General features: G+C 38.2%; 1 protein-coding gene across 5 annotated transcripts in view; it reads right to left on the bottom strand.

Annotated features, from left to right (window-relative positions):
- Positions 1–647: 647 nt before the first annotated feature.
- NCOA3 (nuclear receptor coactivator 3) overlaps positions 648–15671 on the bottom strand; it is a 113649-nt gene continuing 98625 nt past the window's right edge. For 4 of the 5 annotated variants that reach the window (XM_088154091.1, XM_088154088.1, XM_088154089.1 and 1 more), the window contains 7 exons: positions 13947–14118; positions 12817–13116; positions 9877–9981; positions 9022–9250; positions 7731–7905; positions 4446–4587; positions 648–4002 (listed from right to left, as the gene is read on the bottom strand). In XM_088154091.1, coding sequence (XP_088010217.1) covers positions 3991–4002; positions 4446–4587; positions 7731–7905; positions 9022–9250; positions 9877–9981; positions 12817–13116; positions 13947–14118 — 1135 coding nt within the window. In that variant the 3' untranslated portion in view covers positions 648–3990. The remainder of the gene's footprint in view (positions 4003–4445; positions 4588–7730; positions 7906–9021; positions 9251–9876; positions 9982–12816; positions 13117–13946; positions 14119–15671) is intronic. The other variant, XM_088154092.1, reaches the window with a different exon arrangement.

Raw genomic sequence — 15671 nt, 5'->3', positions numbered from 1 at the left:
AAAAAGGTCGTAAAATCAGGCATGATTCACTTAATGACCGCATCACTTAGCGACAGAAGTTTCAGTCCCAATTGTGGTCTTAAGTTGAGGACTACCTGTATTCCGTTTATACCCATTATTTACCAAACTTGTGAGAGATGCTAAAAAGATGAGAGTTTACACTGAAGTTCATCACTAGCAGCCTGCAATCATGCATAAATACCTAAGTTTAAACCCTTTTGACTCTGGTCTTTCAAACAGCTGCATAGAGAAAATGAGGTTAGAGGCTACATATAATCAATGTTTGCTTTAAGTGGCAACCACAGAATTTGGTCTGTGCTGGCTGTTTTATATATGCAAATCACATTAGTTGAATGATTATGGAACAATTATAAGTGCAGTGTGTATATGGAACTATTCTGTTGTAACTTTCACCTAATATCAGGTGTATAACAGGCAATTATACAGCTAAATACTATCAGTTATGTTGAGTTTTTCCCAATGAAAAATGTTCCTTTTATGCATTATACCCACCTCTGTATGCGGCCTGGTTTTGGAAGCTTAATTTATATTAGTCACTTTGCCAAGACAAAATCAAATCTGAGGAGTAAAAATGTAAGTGAAAGTATATATTTTTTACAATTTAAGAGTTAATCATGCCACCAAGGTCCAGTTTCAAATAGAAACCTTTATTTACATTATTATTATTAACATTCAAATAAAACAAAACCATAAAAACAAGACCATATGCCAGGCCCCCTTTATTTAAAATGCCAGCGCCCACAGGAGGCCTTTGTATGATGTAAAGATCAATTATACAAGTCATTTTAAGTGTAAACTACTTTTAGAATTAATTTTAAATACTGTATGCCTTTCTCCTGAGATAATAAGAAATATTGCTCTCATTTGAAGGGTTACATCACTGCTACCAAATGACAGTCTGCTACTAAATTCTCTATGGTAATTTGTGCAACATTCAAATGGTTTCAGCTGAAAAAGGTTTTACTGAAGTAAAAGCACAAAGAATAAGAAAAAGGTTTGTGTGTCTTGCCACAAAGTAGCTAAAATTGTTCACCAAGCACAAAGAATAGAGAAACAGGAAAAAAATGTATGCACCCTGGCAAACATGTTGGATGGGATGAGAATGGACTTGCTTATCAGAGAGAAAATTTAAAAAGGCACCGATACCATCTAATCTTGTTGTCACAATAAGCCATCCAAATGTTGTCCAATCAGCACTACAGCTGCTAAAAGTGATGATGTCCTGCAGCAGAATGCTTTTTAACCTGTACTTTTGATTCCAAGTACGATACTTTGAATTAACAGTGTTTAGAATGTTCTTCTTAGTAGCAATTCAAAATGCAGTTTTTGAAATGTGTGATTGTTTTTCTATTTAATAAAATAGAACTGAAACTGCTGGAATCAATAAAAAAGTAGCAACAGGGAAAAGAGCCAGTGGACAGCAGATACTACCAGATTTTAGAAATACACATAGAATTCATCTAGAATTTAAAAAGGGCCACAGAAAGCTTATCACATGGGAGATCGAACTTCACCAAAGCAACTTAAACTCACAGTTGTTACCAAAATCCTCAACCCTTATAAAAGTTGAAATTTTACCAACTCTTTAGTAAAGATGAACTGAAATGTTTTGAGCAAAACAGGCTGTTCCAACTTCATAGGAAGAGTTCTCATATTACTTGGAATGCTTTGCAGGAGATCAGAACACTTCCTTTCAAACTTGAAACTACAGTTTGGGATTCATGATGTTTTGCGTGCATGTGCTTTTTAACTTTTCACTATGCAGTTGCACTGAAGGAATTAGAAAGTGGCTTCTGAAAGCGTTTTTTTTTTTTTTAATGTAATAAGAAGATCCACAACACGACATGCCTCATCAGAGGCACCTTGAATGCCCAGAAGTGATATGAGCGGATACAAGATACTTCCTCGGTTATTTAATATTGGGGTTTTAATATCTGATGAGACATGGAGTTTCAGCTGAATTACGCTTTAAATAATTACTCAAAGCTGTTCACAATTTAAACATTAAATATAATTCATTAATTTACAGATTAAATGATACTTCAGAAAAAGTAAAAGGGTCAGGAAGCTTCTGGTCATTTGCGAGGAAAATATGCACATCAGAACATACATAATTCTGGATCAAAACTCAACTGTTTGAAGGGCAACTTTAAGAAACTGAAATACAAATAATTGGGGGGATTACACAGAAAAGGTCATATTTCAGTGTGTGCTCAGAAAGCAGCAATTTTGGAATAGGGGGAGCAAGTAACTCTATCCCTTAGGATAAAATTGCAAAGCTTCTGCAAAAATTAAACTAAATGTCCAATATAAATCAAATAATCAAAATCACCAGTTTACATATTCAGAAAGAACTAATTTGAAAATATAATAGGAATAATGAACCTATACACTACACTGCTTCAGACATTTTAATCTGCTTTTTGAAATAGCTCATTTTGAATCACTAGTTTTTTTCCTGGAAAAAAGCAATATAGACTTTCATTTATATGCCACAAAATTGAAAAACGTTTATGGCATTTCTAGCCTCAAACTGTAGATAATGATATGAAGGATACTACTTAAAATAAATTTATTTGTTGTCCATATTGCAATTAGGTGTGATATAATTGATTAATTGCCCTCCATAAAAGGTTCTGGGTAGTTACATAATTGATTTGGCCTCCTGATGACAGAAGACATTTAACACACACACAAACATGTTCTGAGTAACACTGAGCTTCATTAAAAGTTAGCCAAATGGCCTGGAGCAGAGGCTCTTTTGTTGAAAAAGCAGATTATATTAAAAATTCAACAAACTGTTAACAGCTAAAATGAGCCTTTTTTGTCATCAAATTGTTCTCTATAAAAAAAAGTAACAAAGTGCACACTTAAGGTGTAGAGAAAAATTTAAGAACACTAAAAGATGACCAAAATATCTTAAAAAGCCAGTACATAATTTTCTAAATAAATTGTCAGAAACCAATAGACAACAAGGGCTACAGTTACCCAGCTCCAAAACCATTTAAATAATAATAAAAAACCCTATTCGGACGACTCTAACTAAATTGAGTTTACAGAAATTATCTTTGTTAAATACTTAGCTTCACAAACTCTGCAAAAATGAGTTAGTGACCTACAAAAGTCATATATTTATCATACAATGTCTTAAGATATTTACAAAACTTATTCACAAACAGTTTTGTTTCAAACTCCAATGCGTTGTTTTGAGTTTAATGAAGTTCAAGAACTGTGATTATTGCTTCAATTACTGTGACCGGAAACACAGCATGTAACAGCAATTTAGAATGGTCTTGAAAAGGGGAGAGGTTCCATCCAGTCATTCTTAACCATATTGCATTTCCCTATGCCATTTTATAAGGTGCACAAACCTGCACATCAGGATGGAAATCTTTGTCATAATTATACATATCTCCCTATAACCTTTTGGCATCAAGAGCATGATTTGGAGTCTATGACAGCATAGGAGCTGCAACATGCACATCAGAATTCCAACATATGGAAGCAGCCTTAACCGCAGCATGAGGATTGAGAGCTTTGTTTCACGTTTCCATCAAGGCCAAGAACTACATTCTGTCAGAGGCTCTCGCGATGTAATTCAAGATTATTACCAAGATTTCTCCAGGCACTTTGGTCTGCCTGTGGTTATGGGCTTTGAATAGCTACAGTAAACAGGACTAGTATACAAACTGTCTGCCCATTACATTTACTCAAATGTTGTTGCCATGTTCCTATAGGTGGAGTGCCAAAATAATATTTGACCTTTTTTTTTAACGTTATACAGTGATACTTTGATTCTATCCATCACATCCAAACTTTATAACTTATAAAGTCACTTAGGATATCTTCATGGAAAAGGAAGTGGTTTTTCCATAAGGCTAGTACATGTTTGACATGACACTCATGTGCACTTTTCTGTAATACAGTTCACCAACATCTATGGCATCAGCCTGTTGAAGGCAGGAGATGTCAGCAGTATTTCTGCAGCAGAGAACAAGAAAATGTAAGAGGAAAAAACACTAGAATACAATGAAATTAATACTGCAACTACAGAGATTAAGCATATAAACATAAATTAAACTGGCAATCAGTGCTTTAAACACTAGAGAATGAATTTTGGTGGAGAGATATCAGTTACTTCTGAACTCCTATATTCCCAAGAACAGGATCCCAGAGTTATGATCCTGGAATGGTAATAGGCAATTATTTTCCCATAACAATTTCTTCATCTCCCATAAAGCTAATGACAATCTATTGGAGCAATACAGAATTGAAAAACTGAGAGAGAAAAAGAAAATGCACAAGACAACCAAGCATAGCGGTAAATTTAGTTTCTGAATCAAGACCTATTGAGAATAGCTATCTTAAACTACTTGAAGGAGCTGATCACAGCTAGGAATCTGCACAAATCGAAGGCAACTTACCTGGTCAGGACCCATAGCCATGCCTGACATAGGCATAGTATTAATATTCATTTGGCCCATGTGACCTCCACTGCTGTTCATATGCATCATATTGTAAGTTGCAGGGTTCCCTGGGTGGCTGAACTGTTGCTGTGGAAAAGAACTACAGGATACAAGAGAAGGAAGGAAGGAAGGAAGGAAGGAAGGAAGGAAGGAAGGAAGGAAGGAAGGAAGGAAGGAAGGAAGGAAGGAAGGAAGGAAGGAAGGAAGGAAGGAAGGAAGGAAGGAAGGAAGGAAGGAGAGTTGAGTATCATTGCAATTTCACAAGACATAGTAGGAGATAGTAGCAATACCATCAATACCAGAGTGGGCGTCAAAATGGCAGATGCCATTCAATGTGAGCAAGTGTAATGGGATGCACGCTGGTGTCAAAAATCCTAACTACCCATGCAAACTAATGGGATCCGAACCAGCAGTGACTGACGAGGAAAGATATCTTGAAGTAATGGTAAACAGTTCAGTGAAGGTTTTGAAATAGTGTGCATTTGCTATAAAAAAGGCCAACGGCATGTTAGGGATAATAAGAAATGGCCCTGAAAATAAGAAATGCCAACCTCATAAAGCCCTTATATAAACCTATGGTGTGACCACATCTGGAATGCTGTGTGTGCTTTTGGTTCCCACACCTCGAAAAGGAGGTAATGGGGCTACAGAAGGCCTAGAGGAGGGCAACTGAGATGGTCAAGGGGCTGGAGCACCTTGCCTGTGAGGAAAGGTTGCAACACGTGAGGCCTTCCACTTAGGAAGGAAACCAATGAGAGGGGACATGACTGAGGTATACTAAATCATGCATGGTATGGACTCCAATGAATAGTTAAGTCTGCAGAAAGGATCACTGCAATCCATCTGCCTTCTGTAGAAGAACTGTATACTGCGAGGGTCAAAAGGAGGGCAGAGAGGGTATCTGCAGACTCTTCTCATCCTGGGTACAATCTGTTCCAACTTCTTCCTTCAGGGCGGCGCCATAGAGCTCCTTATGTTAAAACATCCAGACATCGGAATAGTTTTTCCCCTCGTGCCATTGCTTTGCTGAATACCATGTGATCTTTTTTTGCTCTTATCCAAACGCACCGTTGATTTTTCTGTTATCACCGAAGATAAATTCCTTGTGTATGTTTTATACTTGGCCATTAAAGTATTGGTATTGGTATAAAAAAAAATAAAGTGACAAGGAAAAGCTATTTTTCTTCCCAAAACAATTAAAACCAGAGGACAGCCAATGAAATTGAATCCTGGAACAATGAGGACAGATAGAAGGAAGTATTCTTCTATAAAACATGTAATTAAACTTTGAAATTTGCTACTGAAAGATGTGGTGCTGGCTAACAGTTTGGCTGCTTGGACCAATTCATGGAAGGCTATTAGCCTTACGGCAGTGTGACTACCTCTGAAGGTCATCTGCTGCAAAACAAGTGGGATTCTTTATGCAGTTGTTTGCTACTGCAAGAGCAGATTACTGGACTAGATGGGCCAGGGGTCTGATCCAGCAGGACACTGCTTATGTTATGTTCTAATGTTCTTAATATATAAATGTTGGCATTGCACTATGATAGAGCATCTAATCCTCTACAAACCAGAGAACTGTGCTTCATTGTCAGCAATGGTCTATGATTAATTTTAATTTCTATTTTTTCTTACAGTTTTTGAGGTATCTAAAGTCTATGCAATATTAAAAGTTCTGTATCTTTAAAATCAAATATTTCAATAATTTTCATCTGAAACACAACACTCCAGTTACTGAATATAGGTTGGAATAGCCTCATTTTTATCTAGCAGATTAACATATTCAGGTTAAGATCTAGATAAAATGCTTTCGGTCATACACTGGCATTCAAATATCAAAAATCAAAGTATCAAACCCAGTAGTCCCTTCTCCAAACAGTGTGTGCAGCAATCAAACTGATGAAATCAGTAGAATGAAACAAATGACCTCTCACTAGCCTCCTATTTGACGAGCAAAGGCCATAGATGTTTTTAATTTGATCTATAGTCTAAATTGCTTTCTTACAAGCAATTCTCTCCTTTGCTATGAAGTTTGCCACATTAAATAGACCACATCGAATGCTCTCTACCATGCAGAGAGCAGCATGTCCAAGGAAGCGAGTGGAATCTCACCGGAAGGAAGGAGCAATTGGAGCACATGTTTCTGGGTATGTGGCCTTCAGACAGGCGTGATGCCTTTTTTTAAAAAACTATTTGTATTTTTGTTTTGCTGCTTTTATTTTGCTGTTAATTCTTTTATAATAGTGCAGATTTTGAAGAAGACAAAGAGTTCAGAGGTAAAGAAGGTGTTGAATATTCTGGTCATTTATCTTTGATTACAGAAAGATAAAAATTATACTTTCCACTGAGACAGCTCTGTATCTTGGATGGAGATTAATGATGATTAAAGCTATAGCTCCTCTATACCCAGTTTCCTGGGGAGAAAAACACTGAACATCATGGGACTTGCTTTTAAGTGAACATGTACAGGATTGCTCTGTAAAATCCTTACTGATCAATAATACTGTTACTATTATTATGAGTTATAACAGAGTAATCGGAATACATTCTTTTAAACGATGCTGCTTTTACACTTGAGATTGGTCTTTCTTGCCAATCCTTTGCATTAATTTTTTATTTTTTTATGTCTAGCTTTATATTTTATCCTTTTCATTCATATTATTTTAAATTTAATTTTAGAGCATTTTAAAATAAGATTACTGTATTCTTTTAATTTGTATTATATTGAACTATACTTCAACCAGATGGGCAGAGTTCATATAGCAACTAAAATTAACTTTATCAAAGCTTAGTATCTGTACAAATATATCTTTTAACCTTACCTGACCTGGCTGAGTGAATAAGGTCTGTGCTGATTAGGACAGCTTTACATAAAATATTCAAAAGTAATATGCCCCCCACCCATACATATCCCCACCATTCTTTTCCTTCAATTCCTCCGTTGTCAATCTCTGACAGGGCCACTAACTGTGACTTTCAGTGTCACTGTGGTTTATCTTCAGTATGCTTTATTTTTAAAAAGTTAACTCTGATCTTGTATAATAAAGTATTTCTCCCCTGACCAAAGCACAATCAACATCAGGTTAGAATAGCTGATACATAAAGCTGCAGTTAAACTAAAATCTACAGCAAAAGTAGAAAAGGAGGCAAGAAAAAGACTTGTTCTTGTCATTTTCATTGTTACTGAAAACACACACTTGTGCTGTCATAGCCACTCTGAAAATGCCGAGATTTTTCTCTCACCTGCTCCTGGTAATATTTCCTGAAGGCCATCCCTTCATCTCCGGAGCTGGGTACATTGGGGATGCCTGGGGATGTGGCAATATTGAGTTTTGGGAGGGTCCAACTCTTTGAGCCATCATGGCATTAGGAGGACTTGATACCCTGCTAAAGGCAGGATCCGGTTGCTGGCTCATTCCTTGAAAAGCACATAAGGTAACAGTTTGGTCATTATTTCTAACTCAATATACTTTTGTTTAAGAAAGGAAATGCTTTACAATGCCTTTCTCAACTGCTGCAGTTCAATCAACACTGAACTCTGGTAATAATTAGTTCAGCACATAGATCACAACAAGGATCCCAGAAAGAATTTTTTCTGTATTTGTCTCATTTTTAACAGATCCCTTAGCTATTGATACTGCAGACACTGCTCTCCTACTGCTACATTTATCTTTTTAGTCATTGTGCTGTTGCTAAATGAGGGCTGTATTTAATCCATAAAATATTATTCCTCTAGTAAGTAAAAGACTTGCAATAATGTGTAGTTTGAATATTTTCTCCTTTGCTTCTGATAAACTTACAGAAAATGGTTTTTAAGCATGCAGAATTTTTCTTCATCTGATTTAGTCAAATATTCCCTAAATAAAGTATCTAGCGATCTACTAGAAGAAAAAATTATTTTGAAGAGGCCATGGTACTCAAGATAACTGCATCTTTAGTTCTATGTCAAGAATCCCTTTCCTCTAACGGGTTCTGATATTAACCAAAGTAATGTACTTTCTTCAATTTCACTTGTTGCCAGCATGAATATATCCACCTAATATATCCATGTGGTGACTAGGAATCAAAAATGACTTGATGGCACATAATCAATTAATAAATGATCAGACATTCTAATTAATTCTAACTCATTTTAACTAAGAGAAATTAAAATTGTTGGAGCTAAGGTGAAATAATTTGAATGTAGGAAACCAAAATGACAAATTTAAAATACTTATTTGCTATTGAACCATCTCACTGGCAGAAGAGAAACATTTTGGAACAATTAAGAAATAAGCGAGCAGTAACTGAAATCAGAGCCCTACAATCAACATAACTGCAAAGTGAATCACACGTAAAGATAAACGCAAACTTCTCTTAAGCCTCCCTCTGACAATTCTATTTTAGATCATTTGACAGCAGAGCATTACCAATCTCCTCCCTGCTTATATTTGTTTATATTAAGCGTTTCCCCTTAAGATCACAGGTACTTCATTTAGGCCAACATTTAGGTCCAGAAGAAAGAGGAAGAAAGCTGAATCAGTGAAACAAGTACCATAATTTGAGGAGTATGGAAATTGTTGGGGTGGGACAGGAGCCATCAGAGAGCCTGTAACAGCACCATCGATGCTTCCTGAGGCAGTCACATTTGGGGGAGGACTGAAGGCTGGAGGTTGTTGCTGTTGCTGCTGCATCATCATGGCCATTCTTTGCTGTCTGATATGGTGACTTATTAACTCCCTGTTGCGTTGAGCCACCATCTGAGCATTAAGGAAGCCTTGCTGCTAACACCAAAAACAAGAGGACAGGGAAAATGCTATTCACCACAAAATAGTACTTAAATGTGCTGTCGTAATAATTATTTAATAAACTAAAACTCTGATGGAAGCTGTACATCAATTCTGCAGTAAAAACATATACCATGATCTAGTATATAATTCCAAACTCATTGTTTGCCTGCTCTATTTATGTAGCCAAAATCACACAATCCATGCAGCAGAGGGCAGCATTAGCAGGTTAGCTCAATCCCTGGACAGAATATTCTGAAATAATAGGTGAACACCCAGAAAATCCAAGGCTGTAGGCTTGACAAATTCAGAAACTATCTTGGAAGAATGCAGTAGCATGCAATTTCTGTACTGTTATTAAAAAAAAAAAACAACACCCTGGACATGCCTATGTAAACCAGGATTCAGGGTCAATTTGAAGAATACTTAACTTTTTATTCAAAGATTCAACAGCTGATATAGTGAAGGTACCAATGTCCAAATACAGAATATGAAAATATGGTTAGATGGAGAGGAACAAAAATGTAAATAAAGCAGGAAGTAGAAGGCCCTTGTACAGTCTTATTTCTGCTATATAATTACTATGAGAAACGTTGATCTAGATAATGGCCTTAATGACTCACTTGTGATCCCATCTGGGGAGGTAGAACAGGTCTCATCACTGATGCACCACCAGGATTGGTATTCTCCATTTTCATATCAAGTGTTTGACGAGTCTGATTCAGAAACTTGAGAAATAGGAAACAATAGATAACAGAATTGCATGAACATACATCATAAAGATTTCTATAAAACAGAGAAATTATGAGGAAACATCACTCCCTGGTTGCCTTCCAACTTGCTGGTGCCATTCTTCCCCATGGGGATATAAGACATATTTGATTGGCCTGCCCAGGTGCCTGATGGACTCTATGGGTTTCCAGACAGAGTTTGGGGTTTTCCTTGAGAATCTGGCTAGTGGTTCAGCTGAGGCTTTGGCTGTCATCTGGAATGGGTGAGTGGCTAGGCCCTTGGACTGCATTGCCCCTATGCAGCTTTTCCCAGTGTAACAATCCTGGAGTGCCTTTGGTTACTCAGTAGCTCCAGGAGATGACCCACCAGAAGAGATGCCAGGAACACCACTGGAGAAAGGCTCGGAGCAAATCCAATCCATTACAGATATGTAGAGGAAATATGGAAGGGCCTTGAAGGACAGAAGGAAGAGCTGCTACCAAAACAACAGTCAGATAAGAGGGTCTTGAGCCCAGACCAAAACTTGAAAAAACATCTCAGAAAAGCCCCGCACTAGTTCATACGAAGATAAAGTGAGGGACGGGGGAGCACATGCAGACTTGAAAAATTCTGTTGCTCTAGCTATTACAATAAAAGTAGTCCAGACCTGTATGGCATTGGTTTCTTAGTCTGGTCTACCTTGTTGGGTGGAAAGGATAAGACCCCATGTTAGGAATTACTTTGTGGCAATAAGGTCAGTGAAACATCAATATTTCTTCATCCTTATCACATCTGCTGATAATTTGTCTAGCAGCCCAATGTAGGATAACCTGGTCTCTGTTATGTAGGGATGGGCCCCAGGACCATCTGCAGGACCACTGTGAGGAATATTCTGGCTATTGGTGAATAAAGTCATTCAGATCCATGATGAGTTGGACTCCAACTGGGCAGGTCTGGCCAAAGTAGAATGATCTAGGATACGTTTGAATCTGTGACTCTTGAGGAAGTGGACATGGTTCTTTGTGCTGTTAGTTTGGCCACCTGTTAGTTGGATCCAAGCCCCTCCTGGATCATTACAGGGAGGTGATTGTAGTTGGGTCCATGCTGTCCATCCTTGAGGGAGGTGGTTGTTCCCCTGACCTTGGAGGAGGAAGTGGTACATTCCCTCCTCAAGAGGATGTCCTTGGACCCAACTTTTTTAGAGAACTACTGTCCGATCTTCAACTTTCATGTTTTAGGGAAGGTTATTGAGAAGGTGTTCAGGCTGCAATTGCAAAGGACCCTTGAGGAAGCATATTATCTGGACCCATTTCAGGTTTCAGGGTGGGGTTCAGTACAGAGATAGCCTTGGTCACACTTGTTGACTACGTGGTGGAGTCAGGATGGAAGAACACATCCTTGTGTTCCTTGATCTCTCAGTGGCTTTCAATACAGTTGACCTCAGTATTCTGCTGGACCAGCTCTGGGAACTGGGAATTGGGGACACTATATTATGGTAGCTCTCTTCCTTCCCTCAGGGGCAGTTCCAGCTAGTGTTGGTGGGTTGCCACAGAGCTGCATGCTCTCTTCCCAGTTAGAGGTCCAGTATTAACAGTAAGTTGATGATACTCATTTATACCTTTTGACTCCAGGCTAGCCAAGCAAGGCTGTTGAAACCCTGTCCCAGTGCCTGGAGGTTGTGAGGGCCAGGGTGGGGAGAAACTGACTCCAACTCAATCCTACCAAGACTGAGTGGCTGTGGTTGTTAGAACTGGTTAGGTCTGGGGATCTTCCATCTTAACCCTCGGATGGGATTGCACTTCAAGAATGGTGCACCATGTGGGAGTCTTCTTGGACTCACAGCTACTACTTGAAGAGCAGTAGGTAACTCTGGCCAGGAAAGCCTTTGCATGGCTACATCTGGTGCACCAGTTCCACCCCTTCCTGGACTGGATGCCTCTCAAGCCCTTTGTCACCTCACAACTTGACTACTGCAATGCACTCTATATGGAGCTGTCCTTAATACAGCAGCACAGGCAGTGACAGGCTTGCTTTGGTATGCCCATGTGACACCCCTGCTTCACTAGGTACACTGGTTGCCAGTGTGGTTACAGGTACAAGGGTTTAGTTATCACCTATACAACCCTATATGGCCTAGGGTCAAGTTATTTGAGGGACTGCCTATCTCCCATTGTTTCTGTCTGACCGGTATGAGCCAACAGGATAGGCAAACTCTGGAGCCCTTTCATTAAACAGTGTCATCTATCAGGACCCAGGAAGCATGCCTTCTCTGTTGTAGTGCCTGGCCTCCAGAATGAGGTCCCCCTGAAATCCATATGGCTCCCACCTTCCTGTTCCGGAAAGCCTTAACTGTTTTCCCAGGCATTCGGCTGGTTGTGTTTTGTATACATTTTCCTGTGCTGTTTGACCAGATTTCCTATTTTGTTCATTATTTATTGTGTACTGCATTTTAAAATTTTGTTTTGCCATATTGTGAGCAGCCTAGAGTTGATATGGAGTTGGGCAACTTCAAAATCAAATACATAAATAAATATAATTCCAGAGAAATAACCATTATTTCCTCAACCTAAATGCCAAAGGTTGTAATTTTAGAATAACATGCTTAAAAAAATCACGCCTGCAAAACGTTGCCATTTTGCAGTTCATTGTTGGCAGCATTTTCTGTAGGCCCACAAAGGGCAAGTATGTAGCTGATGGGTTGTCCGGCCCAACCGTAACTGAACAGGCCATAGGTACAGTAATGAAGAATGAATTATTACTGTGGGCATTAAACATTCGGACAGGAGAAAAAAATAATAAGTATTACATTTTGTTAGTAAAGGGCGCAGTCCTGCTTTGTCAGAACATGTTACCTGCTGTCCTTGAAGCCTCTGTTGGAGTTGCATGCGGAGCTGCTTTGGCGCATTGGTTCGGGGCCTCATGATATTTGCCCTGGGATGCATGGTTTGCACTGGAAAATTATTCTGCTGGTTCATCTGATTCATCATTGAGTTAAAGGCTGCCTGTTGGCCCTGAATGCTGCTACTGAAACCACCTGGCATTCCTGCTCCTGGCCCATGGTAGGGCTGGCCATATATTGGAGGCTTCTGGTCGATCATTACTGTAGATTCTTGGCCATGAAATGCTTCATGTTTGGATTCTAAAGCTTGTCCCTTTAAAAGAATAGAGAACTTATTTCACACTCTGCAATAATATATTACGTATGTTAATAGACATATAGTGAACAATTTTATTTTGCATTTGAAAAATTGTGTGTGTGCGTGTATGTATGTATGTATATACATATACCTGGAGATGGTAATGGCTTTTGAAGGAAGGGCATAACTTGGCATCTCTTCTGGCAGTTCTATGAAAATTATTAAGTAATGTTATAACAAAATCTAGAAATCACATTTCTTAGCTCCATTGACTCTTTCCATTCAAATTTATGTTAACGGTATTTATCATCCACCTGGCAATTTTGGCAATCTGGTATTATTCACTTAGATCTGTCATTAGTAAAATGTTATAGTACCACATTTGCTAATATAGAAAAGGTATGTACATACCTCATTACAATGATGCAATTGTATAATGGAACAAGTACCAAAACCAAAAGAATTTGCCTTAATTTGTTAAATGGAGCCTTCTTCTCACTATGACTTTCCAAATTTTAATTGTGGTTCTGCAATATCTTGTGTCTGCATCATTTGTAATCTAGTGAAATGAACTGAGTCTATCAATAGCTTAATTAACCTTCTGCTTTTAATGGATGCTTAGAACTGAAAAGAATTCCCAATGGACAACAATAAACTGAACTTGAACTGTGCTCAGTTTGGGGAGAGGGGGAGGTGTAACAGAGGTCTACAATGTAAAATCAATTCTCATACAAGAAAAGTATCTATAATGTTGTAGAGAAAGAACTGTACTAGGAATTTCCTCACAGCCTTAAAGCATATTCAGCTAGCTGAAAAATAAGAGCTTAAGAGGACCACTGACTTACTTGATTTACAAGATCAGGAATCCCTAAGGCTCTATCAATTTCTTCGAGGCTGGTAACATCTGTATTGCTCAACAATGTATGCAGTTGATCTAGCAGAGCTCTTTCATCGCTTTGGCCATCTACGTTTGGAGTAGTATATAACAGTTCATCCAAGGAATTTCTAACTAACTGCCTAGGAAAGACAAATGTTGAAAATGAGCAGTATCTTGTATATTAAAAGCAAGAACTTCTCTGCCAAGATTAATTCTGAAGAGTCCCTGGGAAACATGAGAGAGGAAGACAGTAAAGACATTGGTACCGGCACATAAGAATTTGTCATCCTGAATCTGAAAAAAAGATCTTACTAGACCAACACACTGGTTCAGACATAAGCAATAACATATTACACTGTGAATGTATGCAAGACTGGCATTTCCAGTTGTCCCACTGAATCATGTTCCAGATTCTGTTTTGTGCTTATGATTTAATGTTAACTTACCAGTTAAGATATTAAAAACAGGATCAGAGGTGTGTGTGGGTACAATGCTCATCCCCATTATTTATGTAGCTGAGAATGTGATTTCTGAGGCAGACCATAATGAGTATACTCCCTAAAAAAAACCTAACAACATTCTTCTGTGTTTCTCAGAATAACAAATGAACTTAAAGAAGTCCATCTGCAAAGCACAATGGAAACATAACATAACTTTTCTCATCCAATTTTATTTTATTGTAAGTGTGTCACACTTCAAAACAAAATAGTATATTCTTCTCTGCCCCATACTTTTAAATGTTTTCCTTCATATCTGATGTTTTTAATTCTTATTAGCTACCCAACCCCTCTAAGTCCTGCTATATTGCCTCATCCTGGGGGGGGGGTGTTCCTGGGAGGTATGAGAGAAGAACATTGGGAGTATACACTGAGACTCCCAGCAAGGTCATCCAAGGCGGAAAATCATCCCAGCTGCCCAGTTAAAGAAAGTTGGGACTTATATTAGGCAGCAGTAATATAGAAAGATGCTGGAGGCTGATGATCCCTTTAGTGAAAATGGCTAAGGCATCATTTCATACTGTGTGAAAGAAGGCAAAGATAAACGATTCCTGTATTTTACCAAGAAAACCACATGGATATGCAAGATAAAGTGACTGACCACATAGTGCCAGATGATGGGCCCCTCAGGTCAGATGGCACTCAACATGCTACTGAGGAAAAGCTGAGAATCTTTCAGAATACTAATCATGTTTATGATGCGCTAGATAAAAGCTTTCCAGATATTTAGTTGCTGATGTTGCCATACAGGAAAACAAAATCCGAAGCTGCAAAGACAGAATTACAGTTGGAACATGGAAACGTATGAACATGGGAAAGCTTAACCAGGTGAAGGATGAAATGAACTAACTACACAATTAGGCATCAGCCAGTTAAAATTGGCATCTTAGGTATCAACTAATTGAAATGACCTGGAACTGAATACTTTCCATCAATAAATCATACTGTTTACTACCCAGGAAAAAGAAAAGAAAAGAAAAGAAAAGAAAAGAAAAGAAAAGAAAAGAAAAGAAAAGAAAAGAAAAGAAAAGAAAAGAAAAGAAAAGAAAAGAAGAGTGGTACTTTCATACTCAGTAAGGATACAGCAAAGACAGTACTTGGGTACAATCCAGTCAATGACCAAATAATATTAATTAGACTTCAGAGACAACCCTTTAATATGATGGTTCATACTCCAACCATGGATGCAGAAGAAG

The sequence above is a fragment of the Python bivittatus genome, unplaced genomic scaffold (genome assembly GCF_059951505.1).
Source record: "Python bivittatus isolate LINGU-HERP-01145 unplaced genomic scaffold, Pbiv_v1 ctg000700_np1212, whole genome shotgun sequence".
In the NCBI taxonomy this organism is placed as follows: Eukaryota; Metazoa; Chordata; class Lepidosauria; order Squamata; family Pythonidae; genus Python; species Python bivittatus.
The sequence above is the reverse complement of the archived record's forward strand: the minus strand, read 5'-3'. Positions and strand labels throughout refer to the sequence as shown.